Genomic DNA, 27,999 nt, shown 5'->3' with positions numbered 1-27,999 from the left:
TATTTTTATATCCATGTTGCCTAAGGTATAGTAATGTTGACCTCGGGTTTGTTAGTTGCTTTGGGTCGTTCTTAATGGCATATCGTTTTGATAGGCCGCTTTCAGTTGTCTGTGGTGTCTGCTTTCCAATTCCCTGCTAATAAGTTTATGCTATTTGTTAGCTATTCAAGAGTATTCCTCTTGTATTATTATTGCAAGTCTACTAGCCAATTTAGTTGGGAAAGCAGAATGCTACTGACCCAGTGGCCTTTAACAGGGAAGCATTATTATTGCTGTTGTTGTTGCTACTACTACTACTACTACTACTACTACTACTACTACTACTACTACTACTACTACTACTACTACTACTACTACTACTACTACTACATGCTAGGCTACAACCCTGATTGGAAAAGCAAGAGAGACTGAGCCCAAGGGCTCCAAGAGGGAAAAATAGCCCAGCGAGGAAAGGGAAAGGAAACAAACTACAAAAGAAGAATAAACAATCAAAATAAAGTATTTCAAGAACATCAATATTAAATAAGATACTTCACATAAACTATAAAAACTTTACCAAGAAAAGAAATAAGATGAAGCAACATGCCCGAGTATACCCCCCAAGTAAGAGAACTCCTAAGACAATGAAAGGCATGCACCAATGGTAGAACATGTTCTATGTACAGTTCTCTTCTCTTAACTGCCAATTCCCTTCAGAAGGGAAGTTTCGTGGGAGTGTAGTCTATAAGGCAAGCCATGTTTTATAGGGTTGTGATGCTGGTGATAAAAATGGTATAGGGACGAAAAATTGAAATGGCAGTAAACTTGGGTATTAAAATTGTCTAATAGTCGTGAGAAGAGAATGGATCTGAAATGACATTGTATGAACATTTAAAGTATTATCGACGAGTGAAAGTGAAGAAGAATGCTGTGTTTAGGTCCTGCTCTGTGAAGAGAATAATACTGTTAGTAAAAGCATGAACATAGAAATTTGTGGTAGGAGAAAACCTAGAAAAAAAAGACGGCAAATGGCGTACGGGAGAAACTTAAGACAGAAGTACTGTAGTTGTAGCAGTCTGATAGGAAACAGTAGCCTACAGCTATCAGACAGGGAGTACCTTTACCTAGGAAAATCGTTTTTACCTAGAGGATTTAAAAGTTTTTTTTTTTTCGGTAATTGTTTGGCCATCCCCATTGTGAAAGTTTCTTTTAACAATCCCTTTTCCAGGATAATTTTAAGTTCTATCTACTAAAAGAGGTTTCAATGTCTCATTCTAAGTGGTGTCCAAAAATCAAAGAATTTATGTAAACATTTAAAACATCATATAAAGCAGCTGGTTCTAGTCCACTGCAGGACTAAGGTTTTATTCATCACCACGTTGGCCGGTGCGAATTGGTGATTGTGGGAGGCTGGTATGATCGCTCACAGTAAACCACATAGGGTAGGCCTTTGTCATATTATCTTTATTTTTTACAAATTAGATTAATCACTTGAGGGGACAGAATTATTTAATTGATCTATTGTATGTTCTACGTGATGTATTTTTAGTGGTAGTGGTGTTCAGTTGATTTTTTTGCTATTATGGCAGATTTATTGTTAGTTCATTTTTTATTTTCTATGTATTGAGCATGGAGAAATCTATTTGACGTTACAAGAATTTTTTTAACTATTCCTGTGCACTGTAAAACAAATGTAAATTAGACATTCAGATTGCATTGAAATTCATTAAAAAAATTTTAGCTTTCACTGTATATTTTATTCGTTGTTCTAACCTTTCTCTCTTTAGGCTCATTTGCTTTACAAAATAGGGCTGTAGCTCTGATTATATGGAAATGCAATATAACAATTATGCATTGAGTCTCACTGGATATTTATAATAAAGGATGTATGGAAATAAGATAGACGGAACTTATTAACTGAAGAGAAAATAAATTTTAAAAGTTGTCATAGCTCTAAAAACCCATTTTCTAATTCCCGTTTTCTTTAGTTCACAATACCCGTAGTATCTACCGACATTGACATTTGATCACCTCATGGTGGTCTGTCTGGCTTTGGATGCAAAATGAAATAACAAATATATATTTCTTAATTTAAGTATTGCTTGTGTTTTAAACAAAACTATTTGATAAAAATATATGTCACTGAAGGTAGCCATCCCACACTGTTCAGTTATTATTAAATTATTACTGTTTAGGAATGTGAACTCGCTGTATTTGGCTAAGTAGAATGTAAATAAATACTCGGATGCTGCGAAGTGGCTTTTAGTTGTTTAAGCAACTTGTGCTACTTATAACAAATATATAATTTTCTTTACTGTTAAATCCTGTCCCACTAAATATAGTAGTTTGTCAGCATGAATTATTATTAATTATTAATTCTAGACCTATAATTGATATGTAAAAGTATGGAAGTTTTAAATTTTCTCAAATCAATGCCTTACATATGCAATGCTGTTCTCCCTTCTACATCAGGCGATGTAACTAAAAATTACTTTAAAACATTATTCTGTTGCAGCTGTAATGGTAATACAAGTGTGTATTATACTAGCAAACGGAGAATATGAAAAATTATAAACCGGTGTAGTAAAGTATTTTGGAGCTTAGAGATAACTGAAGTATTGGCGATTTTAAATTTGAGAATTAAATAATGATCACAAACAAAAACCTTGTATATGCAAATTTAGCTTATTTAAAAAGTTTTATGTACGTTACAAGGGAAAAATATGTACCTATGTTACCGATAATTTGTCAATTTCCGCAACATACGCAATTAGAATGGTTATGATATTAAACAACCCTCTTCCGCAATAGATAAACAATTACTACTTTTGTGAACCATCTCGCTCTGTTCTTACTTAAAATAAAGGCCTGTTTTCTTGGTCCTGTCAAGTAGGGAAGCACTACTCTACAGTACCTACAAAATTTGTTTATCGTATAATTATACTCTGGTATTTTGCATATCAAACTGCATAACTGATGTTTGTCAAATTTACATTTTAGGCACTTGATGAAAAATAGTCTTCAGTTTATTTTTGAACTAACTTTCTCTCATTAATCATTATCGAAATTGATTAGTGTTTATTACCAACAGATTTAATGACATCATTAGTATTAATCATAATCCGTATTTTCTACTAATCTTAAATTCCAACTAATTTATAACAATTTCTTTATCACTATGATATCATGATAATTTGGTTTGTTCAACTTACTGGAGATTATACATTTTATCTGTTGTGGGTTAATTCCTTTTGTTAAATTATCTGCCATCTTTAACATTTCTATTTTTAGTACAGTAATTAAGTGTATAAAGGGTTATAATACCTTTAGGTTAATATAGAGATATATATGAAACAATAGGGAATACCTTAACATATTTGTGATATATATGAAACAATAGGGAATACCTTAACATATTTGTTATCAAGGCGTATTCAGTGTTAGAAAACCTTTAGATTAGAGAATATAGTAATATAAAAGACATTATCAGGGAATGCATTATCAACATTTATTCTATTAATAAGCGTATTCAGTGTTAGAAAACCTTTAGCTTAGGGAACAGTGATATATACATTTTCAGAGAATACACTATCAATATTTATTTTAGCAAGCGAATAAAATGTTAGCAACCTTTAGGTTAGGAAACGGTGATTTGCAATATAAGAAATCTTACTTTTTGAGAAGCGAATTTGGTGTTAGAAAACCTTTAGGTCAGGGAACAGTGATATAAGATATAAGAAACCTTGAAATTCTAGTTAGCAAGTGAATTCAGTGTTAGAAAACCTGTAAGTTAGGGATCGGTTATATATAATATAAGAAACCTTAGTTTTCCTTCTTTTTTTTAGCAAGCGTGTTCAGTGTTCGAAAACCTATAAATTAGGGAACATAGTGATATATAAGACGTTATCAGCGAATACACTATCATTTATTCTATTAGTAAGCGTATTGCAGTGTTAGAAAACCCTTAGAATAAGGAACACAGTGATACATAAGACATAATCAGAGATTATATTATCAACATATATTTTTGTAAGCGAATTCAGTGTTAGATAACCTTTAGGTTAGCAATATAAAACTATTTTTTTGTTAGCAAGTGCATTCAGTGTTAGAAAACATTAATCTTGGAGAACAGAATTATTACAAAAATATCAAGGTTTCTTAAACCTTAAGATTTTGGTTAGCAAACGTATTCAGTGTTAGAAAACACTTAGGTTAGGGAACAATGATATACATTATGAGAAACCATATTTTTTTTTTGTTGGCAAGCAAATTGTTAGAAAACCTTTACGTTATGCTACAATGATATACAATATAAGAAACCATATGAACATTTTTGTTTGCAAGCAAATTCAGTATTGGAAAACCTTTATGTCAGGGTTAGGAACATAGTGATATAGGAAATTATCAGGTAATGTATCTATATTTATTTTAGTAAGCGAATTCAGTGTTTAAAGACTTTCAGATTAGGGAACAGTGATATATAAAACAAAGAAACCAATTCAACATTTGTTAGCAAACAAATTCATTATTAGAAAAAAGAAAGAAGATTAAATTTACATTTTCTATATTTAAAGATGCAAGGAGGTTCCGTAACGTTAAGGATTGTAGCAATATAATAATGATAATAATGATAATAATAATAATAATAATAATAATAATAATAATAATAATAATAATAATAATAATAATAATAATAATAATAATAATAATAATAATAATGATAATAATGATGATGATGATGATATTTATTATTTATTACTTACTTTTTTATTTATTATCTATTATTATTTATTATTTATCATTATTTATTATTATTTATCATTATTTATTATTATTTATCATTTATTATTATTTATAATTTATTATTTATCATTATTTATTATTATTTATTATCATTTATTATTATTTATTATCATTATCCATATAAAAATATTAACTTTACATTTTCTATAGTTAAAGACGCAAGAAGTTCCTTACCGTTAAGGGACATTACCCAAAGTTGGCTGTATACAAGGTCGTAGTGCGGGAGGTGACCATCGTGTTCTCGTGGTCGTGGTAACATCAGTGGTGTACACGCATGGTGACTAAGTGACGATGTAAAAACGAGCAAAATGGTATGTATTTTTATATATTTGAGTAATTATTTATAAGAATTTGCATGCTGAGTTTACCTTGTGACTTAATCGCCTGTATTTGTCGTTTGTCAAAGGATAAAGACCGTTTTAAGATGTCTGAAAAGCCTTGCGGAGTTGGTCAGCGTTGTAAGTTTATGGACCATTTTTACGTGGATACCTAAGCTGTAGTCCTCTTTTGGAAGTAGTCCTTTATAATTGAATTTATACCTTTATGCTTAGGTAGTTTTAAGGTGTGTATGTCCTATAGATTACCTTTTAAGTACTTGAAGCATGTCCAAGGTGTGGTTACCCCACACTGAATCTGATCTACTTGTGAATGTTTACTGGTGCACCGACATAAACATCCTGGAGCCTTTGTGTATCAGCTGCAAAAAAGACGACACCTTTCTTTAACCTAACCCACAATCTGCGTCAATGGACAGCAACTAACCTTAACCTCCCCCCCCCCCCCAACCTAACCTAACCTATAAACTGTCCTTACATACATACTCAGGGGGCCTAACGCCCCCTTGCAACCCCCCTTGTTGTTGTTGTTGTTGGGTGGAGGGATGGGGTAGGGTCAACTCGGACCATTTCCAACTCGGACCATTTTGAAATACCAACTCGGACCATTATCTCGACCATCTCGGACCGTCAAAAACTTTGGAAATGCCAAGTCGGACCATCATGTAAACCAACTCGGACCATCGAGCAAACACGCAATCTAAAGTTTACAGGATAATTGCATAATTACCACCAAAAGCTGTAACAACCAAATTTATGGAAACAAAAGGAATTTGTCCTCTTTTAAAAGATGGGGAATTAAAGATTAAAACGGTCTATATCCTTTTGAGAGAGAGAGAGAGAGAGAGAGAGAGAGAGAGAGAGAGAGCTTGTTTCTCAACGCATTATCTCTCTCTCTCCCTCTCTCTCTGTGTTTGTCTCAAGCTTGTTTTACAGGATAATTGCATAATTACCACCAAAAGCTGTAACAACCAAAATAAACAGAGTATGCCTAACCAAAATAAACAGTATGCCTAACAGCCAAAACAAACTACACTAGTTTATGTCTTTTCTCTAGTCCGTTTGAAACACTGAGCCAATACAGCATCTCTATATTAAAGGATACAGTTTTCAGAGTCGATGTAATACCACCTAACTTTCTTAAATTTGATATACATGTAGGGGATAGACGTCACTTAGTATTTGCAACAGAAGGACAGTGTCAGTTACTTGCTAAAGCAAAAAGGTGGTATGTCGATGGGACATTCAAAGTTGTTAGGCAACCCTTCACACAACTTTTTAGCATTCATGAAGTATGATGGGAATGTGAAACAAATGCCTCTTGTATTTGTTTTAATGTCAGGTAAGAGACGCAAAGATTACAAAAAGGTGTTTAGTAGAATTAAGGAAATCCTAGGTGAACAATTAAAAGTACAAGAAGTAATTCTAGATTTTGAGGCAAGTGTTTGGCAGGCTATCCCAGATGTGTTCCCAGATGTAGTTATGCGTGGTTGTGCGTTTCACTGGGGACAAGCAGTGTGGAGGAAGGCCCAAGAATTTGGCCTTCAGTCTGCATACACAAGTGACACCAAAACATATAAGTTTGTGAGACAACTTCTTTCTCTACCATACGTACCTGATGATCACATAGAAGGACTATTTTTAAGATTTTATAGAAAAGCAGCTGGGTCACAACAACTTTTAAATCTTTTAGAATACATTCACAATACTTGGATTTCCTCCGAAATGTGGCCACCCAAAGCGTGGTGTGTTTTTGGTAGGAGTGTCAGGACAAACAACGACGTGGAAGGGTGGCACCACAGACTAAACAGAAAATCACGAAAAGGTCAACTTAATTTCTACATTCTCCTATCTCTTTTGTATAATGAAGCAAAGCTTGTGCCACTATATGTAAATTTCTTAAATGATGGAAAAGTGTTGCGCCACCAAAAGACAAAGTATGCTAAGCAACATGGAAGACTAGTCGTACTGTGGGAGGAGTTTTCTCTAGGTCATAGATCGGGTAAAAGCCTTCTAAAAGCTGTTTCCCATTTCATTGCTGTGAATGTATGATTATTAATTTGAATATGTTTTATTGAACATTTTACTTTGTCTTTTGCTTCTACATTTGCATGTTTTTAATAACTCTCCTAATAATAAATATGTGTGACTTTCACTGTTCTCAATTTATTTTTACCAATTGTTCTAATTTATAATCTTATCAACCTGGTCCGAGTTGGTTCACTACTGTGGTCCGAGGTGGTATATTGTGGTCCGAGTTGGTTATAATGGTCCGAGTTGGTGGAGGTACGGTCCGAGTTAGTAAGGGTCCGACTTGGCGATGGTCCGAGTTGGGGGTGAAGCGGAGGGATTTGCCTTTCCATCGGCACCTCCTTGGTTTTCTTCTTTATTCTAATTCTTTTATTTTCTTCTCTTTTTTTCCACATTTGATAGATATATTCTTTTCTTTTCTCTATTCCTTCTTTCTTGAACAGCACGTTTCCTATTATCTTCTTTTCCTCTTCATACGGCTGTTGCATTGACGTATCGGTAAAGTTTTACTGTATTACATATTTCGAACAGGAAATATGTTTTCCTGTAGTAAATAAAGTGATTTAACCGAATTTGACCTTCCTTTCAACCGCAAACAAACGGAACAACGAGTTCGGCTAACTTAGAGTAGACGAACTGGTTGTTGTTGCTGTTGAAATCAAGGTGAAAACTGGTTGAATCACATTATTTACTAGAGGAAAAAAATAATTTCTGTTGAAATGTTTAAATATAACTTGTTCCAATTCGGGCTCGCTTCGCTCACAAGAAAACAAAAACATCAAGAACATATGTACTGATAAGCTGTAATGTTGAGCTGCGCACGCTATCATTAGCAACACTAAATATAATGGTGCTCGCTCCGCTCGAATGAAAATGAAACTTCAAGCTTGTATGTACTGGCAAGCGGTAATGTTGAGCTGCGCACGCAAAAAAACTATTAAAAATAATACATTAAAATTAAGGACTTATGACCTTGACGACGAAACTTGTGGGTCACCGGGGTGTTGTGACTGTGACGTCTTAACTTCTGTATATCCGCATTGCCATTTCTTCTTTGTCTTGGCCATCTTAGTTTTAGTACTGCATTTGGGACACTGTAAACGTTGGGCTATTGCATTGCAGTATGAGATTTAAGAAAATTATCAACAATGGAATTCACTAAAATGCTTTTAAGTATGGAATACTGCATTCGTTACAAGAATTAGCGCATTTTTTCATTGGTCTATTATACATCCAAGAAGGTAATGTATAGAGAAGAAAAGACTTGTTTTACCATTATATACTGTTTTCCCCACCCAAAACCCCAAGTTTCCCCCTGGGGGTCCCCCATTATCGGTGGATATAGGTATATATATTTCTGAAACTATTCATTTATGACAGGAACGAGTGTCATTTTCGAAGAGAACAGATTTTTTCTATAGGAAAAAAGTAGTTTTTTCTCTAAGTTACATTACCCTGTAATACAGTACAATAATACCTAATCAGGTGGCCGCTATCATACATACACCCCAACATCCTTCCATCTAAAGTCTGAATGATTATAATGTACAATAACTATTAATATTTAGCTGTCCAATTACTGGCTGAATGCTTATTACATAGGAAGCGTAAGGGTCGATTCGCGGATCATTCACGTATCTGTGTCCTACTGCTCTTTAATGTAAATTTTTGTTACATAAAAAGATAAGGAGCTATTATCACTGTACGATTTGGTCTTCATATGGCTTTTGTTCCTACGGCTTAGATAATTTTTGGAAAATATCTGACGAACGAAACTTGCATGTATTACACCGCTTAGTGTGAACAGATGGGCATTGATTTCGGTCACGTGTTAGGTTAGAATTTGAACACGTTAAGACATTTTTTTTTACTATCCTAACTAATTGCTGGCTACTCATGAGTGACGAGAGGTTGATAGGTAATCAGGAAAAATAATCTTTGTCATTATTAGTGCTAATTGTAATAAGATTTTGATTGTGTATCACATTGAGACTGATGAAATTAACATGAGGCAAACGGCCAGTCTATCCTGTGGTGAAATATCTTTTTTTGCGAAGCTTAGCATTGGCCTTGCATGGATCATCTCAATTTTTCTTTTTAAGTAATTGAACTGAAATATTGGCATTCTAGAGTACTGGTGAAAATTTATTTCATCTAAATGTTCACAGATAATCTAGTATTCTCCCTTTAGCTTTCTCGTCAATTGGTACTTGCATTATCTAGAAATAATACTATTGCAGAGAGCTGCTTTAGAGCAATTTATTTTTGGCCCCATATCGCTGCAACAGCTGTATCCAGACTGAACATATCCGAAACGTGTAGTATGAACGCTGACATTTTGCTTTTAACGTAGGCAAAGGTGGTGTAGCCTATGCGGAAAAAGTCTCCTTCGTCTCCCCTATGTTTACAAGACTCCCTATGCCATACACTTAAGGGGACCGTCCGCCATGTCCGCCATTTTTTTTCCTAATGATCCAAATTACACAATTTCTATATATGTTTTAGACACATATAATACCTTCATCATATAAAAATTTCAAGTCATTTGATCAAAAACTTTTGAATTTATGAGCAAAAATCATGATTTAAAAAAAATATTTAGGTACATTTTTCCCCACTACTATAATACCAATTGTATTGAAACTTATACCACATAAACTACTCTAACAACCGAACAATTCTGTCAGACAGAATTTTGATTTTCCTTTCTGTTTTTTTTTAATGAATTTTTATTTTTTTTTCCTCGTCTAGACGGAAAATAATCGTGAAAAAAAATGTAAAACGAAAATCAAAATTTTGTCTGAAAGAATTGTGGAATTTTTATTCTTCTTTTCAACGATATCTTTTTCTCTAATATCGAACAACAAATAAGTGAGAAAAATGTACCTAAGTGGGAATAAGTATGTTTTTGAGTTATGAGCTCCCAAAGATTTGCAGCAAGCTTTCGCTTCTTTTCTAAAAGAAATCAAGATAATATTATTATGATAACTTTTATTGTTCATTCCTACATAAATGCACCCTAAAGGAGGTATTTGAACCCTCAGTTTACTATTCCTATGTTATGAGTTGCCAGCGATCTCTAATTGTTGCCAGTGTTTTAGTTACTGTAGCAGGTTTTAGCTTTGTACTCTTATCCATGTTTCCCTCTTTCTTGGTTCTTTTTTCCTGTTCTCCACTTACTTTTTGTTCTTTCTATCACCTTATGTAACATTGGCATTGCTATAAAATTCCAGAGGACGTTGTGAAAGCACAATCAACATACGAACTTCAAGTAAATAAACACATGCATTATAATTTCTATGTGTCTTTGGAAACTTTGTGATTTTTTCGTAGCAGGTAGTTTTCATTCACCTACCCTCTACCAATGCCTTTCATTTCTGCCAGAGGTACGAGATTTCGAAACATGAGAGAGAGAGAGAGAGAGAGAGAGAGAGAGAGAGAGTTGAACATTGTTATTATAGTATTTGTATAAATGGGAGTTTATAACAATTGGAGAGAGAGAGAGAGAGAGAGAGAGAGAGAGAGAGAGAGAGAGAGAGAGAGAGAGAGAGAGAGAGAGAGAGAGAGAGAGAGAATACAAGTATTTGTATAAATAGCAGGGGTATATAATTCGAGAGAGAGAGAGAGAGAGAGAGAGAGAGAGAGAATAAGTATATTTTACAAGGGTATATGAACAAATGAAAAAGAGATTCATTCTATTATCTAATAAAAGGATGTACAGAGAGAGAGAGAGAGAGAGAGAGAGAGAGAGAGAGAGAGAGAAGTACTTTTTACAAGGGTATACGTACAAATGAAAAAGAGATTCATCCTATTATAAAATAAGATGATAGAGAGAGAGAGAGAGAGAGAATTTTTGCAAGGATATACGAACAAATGAAATAAGAGATTCAATCTATTATCTAATAAAAGGATGTACAGAGAGAGAGAGAGAATACAAGTATTTGTATAAATAGCAGGGGTATATAATTCGAGAGAGAGAGAGAGAGAGAAAACTACGCATCTGTCTAACTCAGTCTTGCAGACGACGCCATAAGGATGACGTCATCATTTAAAGACCGCTATTTTCATTGTTTGGAAAAATTATTGAGTATTTGTTCTTTCTATAACCTTAGGTAACATTGGCCTTGCTATAATGTTCCCGAGGGCGTTGTGGAAACACAATGTACATACGAACTTCAAGTAAACAAACGCATACATTATAACTTCTATACATCTTTGGCATCTTTGGCTTCTGTTTTCTTGTTCTCCACTTACTTTTTGTTCTTTCTATCACCTTATGTAACATTGGCATTGCTATAAAATTCCAGAGGACGTTGTGAAAGCACAATCAACATACAAACTTCAAGTAAATAAACACATGCATTATAATTTCTACATGTCTTTGGAGACTTTGTGATGTGTTCGTAGGTGGTAGTTTTGATTCACCAACCCTCTACCAATGTCTTTCATTTCTGCCAGAGGTACGAGATTTCGAAACATGAGAGAGAGAGAGAGAGAGAGAGAGAGAGTTGAACATTGTTATTATAGTATTTGTATAAATGGGAGTTTTAAATAATTGGAGAGAGAGAGAGAGAGAGAGAGAGAGAGAGAGAGAATAAAAGTATTTGTATAAATGGCAGTGGTAAATAATTCGAGGGAGAGAGAGAGAGAGAGAGAGAGAGAGAGAGAGAGAGAGAGAGAGAGAGACTGCGCACCTGTCTAACTCAGTCAGGCAGACGACGCCATAAGATGACGTCATCATTTAAAGACCGCTATTTTCATTGTTTGGAAAAATTATTGACTATTTGTTCTTTCTACAACCTTAGGTAACATTGGCCTTGCTATAATGTTCCCGAAGGCGTTGTGGAAACACAATGTACATACGAACTTCAAGTAAACATAGGCATACATTATAACTTCTATACATCTTTGGCAACTTTGGCTTCTGTTATTGTAGTAGACTTCGTTCATCTACACTACAAATGCCTTCCATTTCTGCCAGACGTACGATAGATCGAAATATAAGTGAAAAATCGCTATATGTATGCAAAATTACACACAAAGACGATTTTGTCAAACTAAGTCATGCAGACGACACAGTAGGGATGACGTCATCATTTAAAAACCTCTATATCTTCGTTATTTGTAAAAATAATGGGTTGAAACTTCTGGAGAGCATGTACGATATGTTTCTCTATACAGAGAGACAATAAAACGATTTTTGAATTTTTCAAGTTGGTATGCCAAAATACCAACCCGGACGGTCCCCTTAAGGCAATGCATAAGAAAATATAAGCTAACTATGCTCCTGTTTTTTGTTTTTTAAACATGCCTATACCGGTGTGACGGTCTGAACGATCCCCCGGTCTCGGAATTCTCCTTGACATTGTATAATCGTTCTTTTCTGCCATTAGCTCGCTTCGCTCGCATGAAAATAAAACATCAAGCTCGTATGTACTGGCAAGCGGTATGTTGAGCTGCGCACGCTAACATTACAGGAAAATAAAACATTAACTTCGTATGCACTGGCAAACGGTAATGTTCATGCATGCGCAGATTATCAAGGAGAATTCTGAGACCGGGGGATCGTTCAGACAGTCACACCGGACCTTATTTCAAATTCACTATTTTCTTTCAGCAATTTCTTATTAAATCCAAGATTTTCTTGAAAACCATACTTCGCATGGGAAAGAGGAATACAACTTAGGTTCTCCACCTAACTTGACTTTATTGCTGTGTCCTTACCGACTAGGAGGTCACGCCCTCCCATGATGTCGTGCCCTTTGTTTTGGTTTTAATGCCCCAACTTTATTGTTTGGAGGTGTGAATCTGAGGTTTTGCTCTACAGTCTGGTAGTCACAATTATGGCAGAGGTTGTGAATGATGAAAGGGTTATTTTCCAAGGGTTAAAATTTACTTTAAAAAGCGAGGGTCTCCGTAGTCAGAAACTGTTGGAACATATATAACATTCTAAAGTTTGTGGGCCAGCAAACCAACAGTAACTAAGACAGTTTTGGCTCTTTAAGAACATTGTTATACAACTACCTATCAGTAGCATCTTTGTGTTTAGGGTGAAATGCAAAAGACCATATAATAGGAATAGCTTAAGTGCAACTGGGCATATAAACATCCTTCTAAAACACACCTAAGGAACTAGTAAAATTATTGTAGCCGATTAACCAAAAATTTCACCATAATGAGGGTTCATCTAAGTTATTGCAATGACTGAAGCCTTTGTAGACAGCTTTTGAAACACTAGAAAATCTGTTAGTGTATGCCGTTCATTTTTTATATGAAATACAGTAGCTGAAACCTTTTATCTTCTGTTATTGAATGGGCCAACATTTTACTCGATAAAAACGTAGCACATGAACACATGCTTTCAGATTAAGTGAAATTATATTAAAAATTTACAAATCTTCAGGAGAAGCACTTTCCGTAGCCCCTCCTAGAGCTCATGATATCGGTGGTCTTGCCGTAGCCATAGCCTTCCCTAAGAACCACTCGAAGCTGGAGTTAGAGACTAACTACTTTCACCACTATCGATTTGAAAGGCCCACAGGTCCTTTGATGCATTCTCTTTAAGCCCTGTTCTGGTTGCCCAACAGCTGGTGTGGAAGCCATGAGCTTGACTTTTATTTTTTTTTATTTTTACTACAAGAATACTTCCACCCTAGCCTTGTTTTTCGCTTGTGCTGATGAAAGCCTAAGTGTGGATGGGCCACTCCAGCAGGTAAGCACATTAATGAGAATAGTGTCTGATAAAATTTGTTTGCTGTGTTACATTGCATTTACGAGGTACGTTCATTTAGTAATGAGAAAATGTCAGGAGAGAGACTATTTATATTCATAAGCTTACAAAACTTTGGCTCCTTCAAAATAATTGCCTCTCGCATCTACACACTTCTGAATGCGTCTCTCCCAATCCTGGAAGACCTCTAAGTCCTTCTGTAATCCCTTCAGGTAGCTTTCCGAAGCCTCTTTCAGCTCTTATGTTGAATGGAATCTGGTTCCCCTGAGGCTGTCTTTCTTGCATGGGAACAGGGAGAAGTCGCAAGGGGCCAGGTCAGGGCTGTTGGTGGGTGTTGTAACACTTTTCATTCCCCTGTCAGCCATCCAGGTGGTCACTACTGTTGACTTGTGGCTTGGGGCATTTCCTGGAGGAACCACCACTGACCACTCCACTGCTGAGGTCTCTTCTTCCTTCACAAGCTTTTTGGAGCCTCAGATCTTTGTTCAAAATTGTCTACTGTGCCAGTACTAATACCAACAGCTTCAGATACCATCCTCACAGATATTCGATAGTCTTTAATCACTAACCTTTGCACTTCCTCGATGCTTTCCTCCTTTCGTGCAATTTTCGGTGCTCCAGTTCTGGGCTCCTCCTCAACCTGTTCATTTCCTTTAGAAAACCTGTTGAACCACCAATAGAAAATAGCTTGGCTCATCTGTTCGTCCCCATAGGCCTCCTTTAACATTCCATAAGCTTCTTGTTTGGTTTTCTTAACTTTAACACGAAACTTGATGGCGTAACGTTGCTCTATGTTTCCCTGCAGCTTGACACATGTTCACAGATTGGCAAATCAGATAAGACTGGTTCGACCACGTTCAAAGCTGCACTCGGACCTGCAAACATATTAAGTTGCCTGCTAGGAATTTTTATAGAGTATATGTATACTGTATGTACTTGTATTTCGATCAAATCATATTTAATGTCTCCTGACATTTTTTCATTACTAATTGAACGTACCTTCTATATTGCGACAGTTTCCTTATTTTTTTCTGTCTGGCAATAATCCCTTTTCTCTAATTTATGTCGCTAAGAGCTAAGGTACCCTTATTCTTAACAGAGTCGGGTACCTTCTTGGGTCAAAGGTTAGACGTCCTTTGTACTTTGGGACTTCCCCCTGCCCAAGGAAACCCTTTAAAATGATGGGGGTTTGTATTGCATAGGAACAAACTACAAATTTTAGAAATACTTTTTTGGTTATACTAACCTGAGTTGTAAGTCCCACCTCTACCACCCCGCAAGATCCAACCAAAGGACTCTGCGACGCCCGCTTCTTTTAAAAGAGGCGTTAGGGGGTAACATGGTCCAACCATACACTGTTGCCATGCCCACCAATTTTCTTCCGTTGGTCGTAACAAATAGAGCCAAAGGCTTGCCCTTTAAAATGACCGGTTTGTATAGCTATGGAAAATACAAATACTTCTTAAAATTTGTAATATTTCTGTTGAATGTGATTGGGGAAAGGGCAATGTAAATTTTGCTAGTGGCTTTTGTTTGCATAGGGAATATGACCTTTTAATATATGAATTGGCTTTTCTTTTTGGCTTGTTTTTGCTAGAGGATTAAAGAGGAGCTCTAGTGTATGCACAAAACATAAACAGTGTGGGTGAGGATTCGTATTTTTTTTGAAGCAAATGATGATGTCTTGAGTTTTCGGCAGAGTCCTATAACTCTGGGAATGCTAAGTTTACAAAATCTACAATTATAAGTTTGATTTTTTAGTTTAAGCATATCTTTTACTGTAAGTGATTCATTACAGAAAGGTGTATGTAGTTAAAAGTGTTTGTGAAGGGTAATTTATTTACAAGCCGTTAGAAATTTATATTTTATTTGTCGTTTTATGTCATGTGTCTTATATCCTAAACTTTGTTTCAGGCTCAGCTTTACGTATTGTTTGAGCATGCCTCGGGCTTTGGCCTGTTCAAGGTAAATGAGTTTGAAGAGGTTGGGGCCTTCCTGCCGCAAGTGGAAGAGGCCGTCAATGACTCGGCCAAATTTCACACCCTTGTGAGAATGGTTGGTTTCAAACCTTTCACTTCTGCCGCTTCTGCATTGGAGAACATTAATGCCATTTCTGAAGGTGAGTAACTTGAAATTTGTTGTTATTATTATTGTTATTGTTGTTATTATTGTTGTTGTTGTTATTATTATTATTTATTATTATTATTGTTATTGTTATTATTATTTATTATTATTATTGTTATTGTTGTTGTTGTTATTATCAGCAGCTAAGGTACAACCCTAGTTGGAAAAGCAAGATGCTATAAGCATAAGGGCTCCAAACAGGAAAAATAGCCCAGTGAGGAAAGGAAATAGATAAACGATATAAGTAGTAATAAACAATTATAATAAAATATTTAAAAAAACATTAAAAACATTGAAACATTTCATATATAAACTATAAAAACTTATGTTAGCCTAGTCAATATTAAAACATTTGCTGCAAGTTTGAACTTCCGAAGTTCTACCGATTGAACTACCCGATTAGGAAGATCATTCCACAGCTTGGTCACACCTGGAATAAAACCTCTAGAGTAGTGTTTAGTATTGAGGCTCGTGATGGAGAAGACCTGACTGCTAGTATTTACTCCCGACATTAGTTTTTATATTTCCTTTTGTATAGCGCACATGGTTTTATTAAATTTTACCTATTTAGATTTTAGTACTGCATAGTATGGGACGTTTTATTTAGGCTGTAGCAGTCCCTTCTCAGTTTCCCCTCACTGGTGGAACTTGAAACCCCCCTCAATATATTCATTTCTTTAAGCACGGCTAGATCTTAGGCTGCGTAGGTTATAAGTGAATGCCTTGACTTAGGTCTTTTGCATAATTGTGTACTTTCCACTCGGCTTACATCCCAAGGTAACGATGATCACTGTAGAACATGGAATTGAAAGTAGTCAGAAAGCTACAAGATAATGACTTTTACTGTAGTTGCATTAAATATATTTGACTTATAGGGACTGGCTCATTTATTTGATAAACAGGAAAAATAGATCTTCAGTAATAATGCTTTAGGGTGAGGGCGCATTAATTTCTTTAGAAATTGTAAGGATTGATTTTTAGATGTACACATTATATCATTGATTACTGCACTGCACATTTATCAGGGTTTATAAGCAAGTTTTTGCCATAACATGGTAAGGGTTTAATGTAAGATGGAGGGAATCTTTCTCGTGACTCCCATTGGGGTCTCAAATTTTCAATTCATCACCATGGACTTGCGGATTGTATTTCTAAGTTTATTTTAGAAAGTAAGGATGATGCCGAATAGTAGGGCGTATAGAAAAAAAATTGATTCCTGTTCATGGAAAAAATGTAACTTAAGACACATCTTAGTTCATTTTAGAGATATTTAACAAAAATGAGATTAAAAATGAAGTAAAAAAAAAACAAATTGCCTGTTGGGAATAAAAAAAATCAGTGTCAGTATAATCACTTAATAAGGAACACTAGAAACAAAGAACCTGGAAAGCTGCCACAATTATATTGTCTTTTAGATGGTCTCGTGGGAAAAGCGAAGAATAAATGCTTCCAGATGGTTATTGTTATCAAAGTTAGCTGAAACAATTAAAATTCTTTGGAAATCAAGTCGCCTGAAATTATGTATAAAAATAAGACTATTTATCAGTTTAGTGAGATCCGTGTTACTCTGTACATGAATCGTGGTATGACAATGAAACAATCTCCAATAGATTTAGTAGATTTGATGATGAACCCCTCAGAAGGATATTGGGAGTTAATTGGTAGGACAAGATTAGAAATTAAACTAAGGGATTACTCGAGTACCATATGTGGATTAGATCATAATGAGGGGCAGATGGAGATGATTTTGGCGTACTCTTTGCACTGGCCAAGAGAGATTAGCTTATCCAACGTTTAGCTGGGTTCCACAAGGCACAAGAAGAGTTGGAAGACCCAAGCCTTCATAGCTGAGGACTATTAAGCATGAAGTATATGATGAATGAAGTATTGATTTAAAAGCTCAAGCTAAACAACTGGTGAAATCTAACAGAGGCGAAGGAGGAGATGATAATAAATGTATATAATGGGATCTTTTGTGGACATAAATTAAAAAAAACAACTGGTGCTGAACCATAGGCATAAATAAGGCTAACAACTTATAACGGTGTTATCAGCATTATCACGCTGACCAAGAAGACAAATTGTGAGCTTGGTCTGATCCTAATATCTGAATTAATAGAACCTTAAAAAGTCCAGCTGACATAATTTCAAGAATAGTAAATGCTGGGACACTTAGCAGGTGTAAGTACTATATCCTAAAGCTAATAAAGTGGCTATAGTCGCACCAATTTTGAAATGAGTTCTTGATTATTGGGACTAGTAAATACAGACCGATTTGGAATATATCCATGTTGAAATTTCTAAACTATGTACATATTGAACTAGTTCATTTGGGAAGAAGCAAAGCATGGCTGGACAACCAGTTAGCATACAAAAATATATTCTGGAGACCAGTATGTGCAGTTAGCATACAAAAATATATTCTGGAGACCAGTGTGTGTTCAATTGCCAGAGGTCGATTGGGATAAATGTGGCATACTGATTTTCATTTTTCTTAGTGCTGCTTTGGATGCAGTTGTACTTGAAGTAATGTTAACCCTTTTACCCCCAAAGGACGTACTGGTACGTTTCACAAAAGCCATCCCTTTACCCCCATGGACGTACCGGTACGTCCTTGCAAAAAAATGCTATAAAAATTATTTTTTTCATATTTTTGATAATTTTTTGAGAAACTTCAGGCATTTTCCAAGTGAATGAGACCAACCTGACCTCTTTATGACAAAAATTAAGGCTGTTAGAGAAATTAAAAAAAAATATACTGCAAAATGTGCTGGGAAAAAAATAACCCCTTGGGGGTTAAGGGCTGGAAATTTCCAAAGAGCCTGGGAGTAAAAGGGTTAAATGATTTATGGTCCATTGGTAGTGATGAAGCAGCTTACGATTATCTAAGAGTATTTGGTTTATAAAATACAATTGTGAAAGTTTTTTTTTTGTATATGAATTGTTAAGAGGTGGGGTGACTTGAGAAGAGTACAGTAGTAGGTCCAATTCTATTCTAAAACTAATATTAGTCTATCATAGGTGTTTTTCACTATAGTCCATTTCTTTTATCAATGCAGATTTGCACCGACTCGCAGCGGTGCCCTTTTAGCTTGGAAAAGTTTCCTGATCGCTGATTGGTTAAAATTATCTCGTCCAACCAATCAGCGATCAGGGAACTTTTCCGAGCTAAAAGGGCACCGCTGCGAGACTGAGCAAATCTGCATCGCTAAAAGAAATTGACTATAGGTTAAAGTTTTATAGGATGTTCAAAATTTTTTTTACTCATTTCATGTTCTCTACCTTAGGGAAGTAAAGACCTAATGTGTTACAAGAACATTCCAGTTTTGAATAACCTTTATAGATATCATATCTATGCTTGTATATTTTAATTACAATACATGTGTAGTGTAAATGATTGATGTTTTTGTTTTGCAGGGATACTGACGTCGGAATTGTCTGCTTTTCTGGAAACCAATTTACCTACCGCAGGCAAGAAAAGTAAGATTCAACTGGGCGTGGTTGAAGTAAAACTTGCTGCTGCCATCAATGAGGCCCTTGGTATATCGGTTACTCACGTTGGAGTTGTACCAGAGGTGTGTATATTATGCTTTATTGATCTTTGAAAAATCCCCGTTAACCCTTTTACCCCCAAAGGACGTACTGGTACGTTTCACAAAACTCATCCCTTTACCCCCATGGACGTACCGGTACGTCCTTGCAAGATAATGCTATAAAAATTTTTTTTTTTCATATTTTTGATAATTTTTTTTAAAAATTCAGGCATTTTCCAAGAGACTGAGACCAACCTGACCTCTCTATGACAAAAATTAAGGCTGTTAGAGCAATTTAAAGAAAATATGCTGCAAAATGTGCCTGGGGAAAAATAACCCCTTGGGGGTTAAGGGTTGGAAATTTCCAAAGAGCCTGGGGGTAAAAGGGTTAAGTAAATGGGAGGCTTAGTGGCGTTGGGAATTTGACATTAACAAATTGAAAATGTCAAACCCAACTGTTAAAATTTTGTGTTAATAATTACCAAAAGACTATGGAGAATTAAACTGTACATTCCATACTATTAAACTTTCTTCTTTCATTCATATATTTAGTATACTCTATATTGGTAGTATCTTTAAGGGAAATATTTTTCATATTTTGAAACTCCCCAGACTATATTTTCATGAATTTGCAATATATTAAATAAGATCTTAATATATCAATTTATGGCAAATTGTTTTTTGCCAGACTTGTGAGAATTAAATGTCATCTATTGATATGTTTTATGCAAGGCTAGGATTGAATTACATTACTCTTTTCACTCAAAAGATAAATATTCACAACACATTTGGAATACGTTTTTTCGTTGGTACTATTTAGAGATAGCTTCAGGAATTCTAGAACATACTGTATGTTGTTGTTAGCAAATTCTGAATCGAAACAATTGATGATATCAAGGTATTAGGGGCATTATAAGTTTGACCCTTAAGTTACACTCTCAACCTTTTTACCCCTAAGCTATGTTGTTGTTAGCAAATTCTGAATCGAAACAATTGATGATATCAAGGTATTAGGGGCATTATAAGTTTGACCCTTAAGTTACACTCTCAACCTTTTTACCCCTAAGCTATTTGGAACTTTCCAACCCTTAACCACCAGGCGTTTTCTTTTTCAAGCACATTTTGCAATATATTTTTTATTAACCCTTTTACCCCCTTAAAGGACGTACTGGTACGTTTCATAAAACCCATCCCTTTACCCCCCATGGACGTACCGGTACGTCCTTGCAAAAAAAAATGCTATAAAATTTTTTTTTCATATTTTTTATATTTTTTTTTTTTTAAAAATTCAGGCATTTTCCAAGAGAATGAGACCAACCTGACCTCTCTATGACAAAAATTAAGGCTGTTAGAGCAATTTAAAAAAAATATACCAGCAAAATGTGCTGGGGAAAAAATAACCCCTGGGGGTTAAGGGTTGGAAATTTCCAAAGAGCCCGGGGGTAAAAGGGTTAAATTGCTCCAACAGCCTTAATTTTCATCAGAGATATGTCAGGTTGGTCTCATTCTTTTGGAAAAGGCCTGAAGTTTCTCAAAAAGTTATAAAAAATATGCAAAAAAAAAATGTAATTAGCCGTTTTTTTGCAAGGACGTAACGGTACGTCCAATGGGGGTAAAGGGATGAATTTTGTGAAACTTACCAGTACGTCCATTGGGGGTAAAAAGGTTAAGATTCAATTAGTACAGTTCACTGAAACACACCTTATTCTAATGTAGAAACATACTGTAAGAAAGTCTCGGATAGTTGTTCAGTGAGCCTCATACAAGTGACGAGATAATATATGGTGATGTGCAAAAATATTCTGCCTTTTACCCAATCATGACACTGGTACTTCTCAAGCCAGTTTCTCAAATGAAGATGCCATTTGATGTTTAAGTAATTTTTTGCTTTTAATGTTGATAGATTGTTACTTAATTTTATATGCAGAATTTATAATTGTTGAAGATTGCAAACCCAAATAATGGCCATTTCACAGTACTGTAAACAGTTTGCAGTTCATGAATCTAATTCAATTAAGCTATATAAAGTCCATTGTTTAAGTTGTAAACATTGTTGAAACTCACGAATGGTGGAATAATTTTTTTTTTTATACTTTCTTGAACAGAAATACAGCTCATTTTATAAACTAAAAACAAATATCTTCGTAATAATTGTTTCATTTAAAGAAAACAAAAAAACAGTGCATTAGATTACTTTACACCATATTAGTTCATAAGAATCCAATATTATTCTTGGTCCTTTTAATTTCTTTATATTCTGTTTACTTTGTCAACATTGTTTTTTAAAGTATTGTATAGTAGGTAGATATGTATCGTGTATAGTAAAGTGAAGAAAAATGTTTTCTTGTAATCCTTTCTGTTTATTACCAGTCCTAATTTTAATGATTATATTAGCACTGTGAAAGTCCTTTTTATATTCAAAATGGTTTATTCTTTAATTCTAACAGATTGTACGTGGCATTCGGCAACACTTGACCAGTTATGTGAAGGGCCTATCGGCTGCATCTATGAAGCAGACAGAGCTGGGTCTCGGCCATTCTTACTCGAGAGGGAAAGTAAAGTTCAATGTGAATAGGGCTGACAACATGATAATCCAGAGTATCAACATTTTAGACCAACTGGATAAAGATGTAAATACTTTCGCAATGCGTATGAAGTAAGTATCATTTTACTTTCATCTGTAATTTTCATGGTTCTTAGCTTTAAACACTTATGTTTTGGACATGGTTTTTGGCCTATGTATATGAATATACAACATGGCCCTTGTTTGAAAATGCCTTCCAGCACGTGGCAGAACATCAATGTCATCTCTAATCCGGTTCTTTCTGATTCAAGTGATCATTTGGTTGTCATTCTCAACTATTCAGCTGGTTACAGATTTCCTAATATTGGGAGAAGCTCTTCTCTCAGCTGTCAAAGCTTATAGATTGGCATTGAGCCAAGTCTTGAAGCCAAAGGGTGTTGTGGGAGTTATGCTTGTTCATGATGAACTTCAAACTGTCTTACTGTCTTGCCCACCTAGGAATACATGCCCTTAGAATGTAATTGGGTTCTTATTGGTTTACTGTTTGAGCTACCAAGGAGGTAGTTGGGTAGTGTTGTGACTTTATAGAACAAGAACTTTACGAACTTCAGTAGTAGATCTTTCACAGCTAGGGATGGAATTTGATGACCTTCGTCTTTATAATGGAGTTCCTAGTTGAGAACAAAACTGTACCAACAAAATGTATAATTCCCAACCCAAGGATTCCTTCCCTCCCAAAGGTTTTTCTGGTATTGATGCAGGTGAGAACATTCTCTATCCCTTTAGTATTGAGGACTCTTCTTTTAACATGGGCAATACCTAGGAGATGGCATCCAAGAACACAGTCCATTTCTCATGTAAGGGCTTGGCTCACTGTTGATAAGAAGTCACATCTCCATTCTCTTGAATTAAAGAGGAAAATGGATAGGGTATACTCATATAGATTGCTCAAATATGTGCAAAGCAATATTTACAAATGGCCCTTGTGATTTATAGTTTTGACGTTCTGCCCCAAATACTTTCTCCATCACTTGAGGCTGATTTGGTGATGTCATTGGGTCTTCAAAATGACTTTTTATAAGGACCAAGTAATGGGCATTCCTCACAGGAGAGAGAACCTTCCATCACTGTTCATGGGACATTTTCCAACTAATGATTGAATATCCTATATTCAAAGGATCCAGTAGTTGTATGTTGCACTACTGGAACAAATACCAACATTTTTACAACTTTTATATTTGCAAGCTATACAAACCTTAGTCCTTTTGCATTATAAGGGATTACTTTTAGGGCATGACTGTCTGGCAACCGCCCCATGGTTTGCCATATTGAAATTAATTTAAAATATCTGCTCTCATTTTTGTGCCAGTGATCTCCCGTATTTAAAAAGAACTAGGTTGTATAGCTAGGGAAATTATAGATTGCTGTTGAAAACATCATATGGATGTAAATTATTGGTTGGATACAAATAATCACTGTTTAAAAGTTATAGTACTCTATTAATATGAAAACTAGAATATTTATACTAACATGGAATACAGTACTGATTATAACCTTAAGGAGAAATGTTTAGTTTGAGGTTGCCTTAACCCCTATTTATTTTTTTCCAGAGAATGGTATTCCTATCATTTTCCCGAATTGGGAAAGATTGTAACCGATAACTACCAGTACAGCCTTTGCGCCGATGCCATCAAGGACAGAAAGACGCTTACCGAAGATTCCTTGGAAATGTTGGAAGAAATTGTTATGGACCCTGCTAAAGCACAAGCCATTCTTGATGCCTCAAGAATGTCCATGGGTAAGTCTTTATCCTTAACTCTTGTTTATATACATTGTTTATCTACATTAATAGTAAAACTGTGTTGTGTATCATTTTCATTGTAAGAATGAGACCTAAACAAACTATTACAGGTAAATCTATTTATACTTGGATCAGAATTTTATATTTTGTTAAGGGTGAGAAATCTCCTTATTGTATACCTAGCCTGTGCAATATAGTATCTATTTTATTGCTGTAAATTTGTCTTTAAAGCAAAGATAGCTAAATGTAAGTGTGAAGTTTGTGTAATGAAAGAAATGCCAATCATAATTTTGAAACACATTTTTCTAATACTTCATATATGAATTCCACAGGTATGGATATATCTCCCATTGATTTAATGAACATTGAAAGATTTGCCAAGAGAGTCATAAGTCTCTCTGCCTATCGTAAACAGCTGGCAGAATACTTGAAAAGTAAAATGTCCATGATAGCACCCAACCTTGCCGTGTTGATTGGAGACATGGTTGGAGCACGTCTGATATCCCACTCTGGGTCTCTGACCAATTTGGCCAAGTATCCAGCTTCAACCGTGCAGATATTGGGCGCAGAGAAAGCGCTCTTCCGTGCAATCAAGATGCGAACCAATACGCCGAAGTATGGTCTGATTTACCATGCGTCGTTTATATCTCGCGCTGGACTGGCAAATAAGGGAAGAATATCTAGATACTTAGCCAATAAGTGTTCAATTGCATCAAGAATTGACTGTTTCTCAGGTAAGTTTGATTAGATTTTTTTTCTTTGTAAATACTTTACTCTATTGTCTTTGTAGTAATTTTATTTTCCTTCTGTCTTGTAAAGTAAGGTTATTTGAGCTTTTTTGTAATTTTCTTTTTTCTTTTTTTCCCCGAGAAGGGAAACAAATTTGAGATTTTTTTATAATTACTGTGCTATATTATGCCTTATTTTGTAATTTTATTCTCCTCCTGTGACCTACCACATGTTCTTTCTGTCTTCACTCAGTAGCTCTTCATTGATTCTTTCAATACAATTCATGTTTCATAATACCTCAATCACTTGAATTTTTATTTTAATAGATTTAGTAGTTACTGTTCATAACAGCTTGTCATTCATATTTGTTCCTGAACAAATACAAACCCTTATTCTTAGTGTAGATCATTCATATTTGTTCCTGAACAAATCCAAAGCTTTGTTAATATAGGATATTGTGGAAGCATACAGGACTTCAGTTTACTCAGTTATGATTTTTGCAGATTGTCATATAATCTTGGTATTCTTAATTTATATCTAAAACTGCTAATAGTGATTAAGTACCATATAAGAATGATTTTAGCTTTATACAGTACGTAATAAAGGTAGCTAAATGGTGAATGAGTTGAGAGAAGTTTTCTTATGTGGTCATGTTCACCAGTTAAGTAACAGTCCTGGGCTAAGGTTTACCATTTGGCAGAGTAAAGATTTCTACTTACGTCATCTGTGAAATTTCTGTACAATGCTTACATTTTCAATTTTATCTAGGGATTCATCAAAGTTTTAAAGGGTTGGGTAGACTTGCTGAATATTAGAAGGGCTAGTAGGTGACACATTGTGAAATTTCTACCTTTCGTATGCAAGAAATTAAGGTTGTTACTCTTGAATCTTCACCAGAATATGATTTTACCAGAATATTGGAAATTGTGAAATTACAGGAGAAACAGAAACACTGTCGCTACATACATATTTACTGCAAACTTTTTGACATTTCAAATAGCAGTGCTGCCTAAAGTGAAGTTAAAAGAAGTAATACAATTTCAAACTAAAAATTATTTAAAATAATTTGAAATTTTATTATTTATTTTGTCCTTACTTTAGGTAGCACTGATGGTGACATTTGAATGTCGAAACGTTTGCAGTAAATATGGATGTGGCGACAATACTGTTTCTCCTAAGAATAAGATTCCCTTTTCATATTAATTACCAATTTAGCTTTACTAAATATGTCTTACTATATTTTATACATTAATGATTTTATTTTTTTCCAAACAGAAAACTTAACATCGGTGTTTGGTGAGAAATTAAAGGATCAAGTAGAGGAAAGACTGAAGTTCTATGAAACCGGAGACATCCCTAGGAAGAATATTGAAGTCATGGCTGAAGCCTTGAATGAACACAAGGAAGCTCTACAGAAAGTACAAAGCCAACCCAAGAAGAGAAAGCAAGAAGCGTTAGCTAATGGTAAGTATTGGTTAATCTTTTGAGACTAGAATGTAATGTAGGTATCACTTTGTCTTGATGATAACTTTGACTTCCTACTGCAAGGGTTTCCCCCCCACCTGCGGAATTGACCCACATTCGTAAATACAATACAACCCTATCAGTAAATTCTAAATAATAATTGCAAGTACTGTACTTACATTATGATTTTGTAAAGATATTAATTTTGCTTTAGTGCATATAATGTAGAGATGTAGTTTTGTTAGAAGTATCATATTTTCTTATTTTCATTTACTTTTTTTCTGAAATGATTTTTAAAGAGATTATGTAATGATTTTTATGATAATATAGTACAAAAAGACCCCTTAATGTAACAGGCCTTTGCAGCAGTAGTCTCTCTGAGCGTTAAAAATGACTACACTTGAATAGTCAAGATAACCCAAGGCTAGCAGTAATTTCCTATTTATAGTCTTAAAGGAAACTACACTATATTTTTCATTCAATTTAAGATATGAGTAAAATTCATCTAAATCCAATTGCTTTGTACTACCCAAGTGAGATATTTTCACCAAACTTTCAACGGGGCTCCACAAGGCACTAAAAGAGTTGAAAGACCCAGTCCTATATGGCTGAAGACTATGAAACATGAAGTAGATGATGATGAATGGAGAAGTATTGGTTTAAAAGTTCAAGATAGAGACGACTGGCGAAATCTAACCTTGGCACTTTGCGTCAATAGTTGTAGGAAGAGGAGATAATGGTTATATCCAAATGAGATACTGTAGCTAAAGCGCTATAATGTAATTTGCTCCTGTTTGATGTAATTCTTTACTATAAAGTACAGTGATAAAATCGACGTAACTCCAAATGCTATCAGATTTAAGGGTGTTTGTAGCATTCCTTGGGGGTCTTAGCTGCTCTTTCTTTATATACTACTATTGTACTTTTTTTCCATTCATACATCCTTCCTTCTTGCTGTGCCAACGATTCTAACTAGTACCTCCTAGTGTATCTTGGGTTTTTGCCTAAATGTAACGCTGAAAGTTCACTCGGGCCTTGTCACCAAGCTATTTAGTCAAAATTCATGGCTTCAGTTCATCTAACTCAACTCCACACATTGAATGGAATAATACAATTTTCTTCTTAGGAAATGAACTAGGAATTTCATGATATAAAATTGAAATAGGAAACTAGATATTTTATTGAATCAATTTTTTGTTCTAATGCCTATTCAATAACATTACTCACCAATTTTTCTCGACAGTTGGTTCACAAGAGTACATTCTATATATCAGCCCCTTAATTTTTTTAAAAACATTAAATAAGAAATGTTCATTTTATTGAATCGTGCAAATCTTTTAACAGGTGACGCAGGGGGAGTAGGTGAAGCTGAATCAGGAGAACCCTCAAAAAAGAAAAAGAAGAAGAAGAAGAAAGGTGGGGAGGGGGAGCAGCCAGCTGACGAAAATGTAAAAACCGAAGAGGTAAGTTTTCTGTTGATGCTATTAGTTAACTGTACTTTGTTTAAAGGATGCAAAAATTTTAAGGTACACTATTTTATTTTAAAAGCATGGCATCACATTCTAGGCCTAATCCTAGCTGTCAACTAGAGGGTAATGATTTTCAAATACTGTAATAGGAAATTCATAGAAAAGTGATTTTGACGAAGGAAAAATCTATTTCTGGGCGAGGAACTTGTGTCGCCCAGTGAAATGCTCCTTATAGCACTATTTTTAAGGCATAAATATTGCTAAATATACTAGAGAAAAAAGGGTTGCATTGAATGCCAGGAATTAACCCAGCTCACTCACTCTGAGTGTTGGTATACTGTAGTTACTGGGGCGTGATAGAACCACGACCATAGGTCCCTCACCAGTTAGACCTCTCCTTCATCATCATCCTCTGGAACTACGAGGTGCCGACCTACACCCGACTGCTGCCTTCTACTACGGCTATCCTCCCCTCAC

At 35.0% G+C, this 27,999-nt stretch overlaps 1 protein-coding gene across 1 annotated transcript; it reads left to right on the top strand.

The window, feature by feature from the left end:
• Positions 1-4,938: 4,938 nt before the first annotated feature.
• Nop56 (Nop56 ribonucleoprotein) lies at positions 4,939-27,579 on the top strand (the record flags this gene model as incomplete). The annotated part of the gene is made up of 8 exons (XM_068368417.1): positions 4,939-5,093; positions 15,793-15,997; positions 19,420-19,577; positions 21,983-22,191; positions 23,670-23,857; positions 24,193-24,594; positions 25,865-26,053; positions 27,398-27,579. Coding segments are annotated over exons 1-8 (1,536 nt in total), but the record flags the coding sequence as incomplete, so codon positions are not given.
• Positions 27,580-27,999: the final 420 nt, after the last annotated feature.

The sequence above is a fragment of the Palaemon carinicauda genome, unplaced genomic scaffold, assembly GCF_036898095.1.
Source record: "Palaemon carinicauda isolate YSFRI2023 unplaced genomic scaffold, ASM3689809v2 scaffold201, whole genome shotgun sequence".
Lineage (NCBI taxonomy): Eukaryota > Metazoa > Arthropoda > Malacostraca > Decapoda > Palaemonidae > Palaemon > Palaemon carinicauda.
Note: the sequence above shows the minus strand (reverse complement) of the source record. Positions and strands in the feature narration are given on the sequence as shown.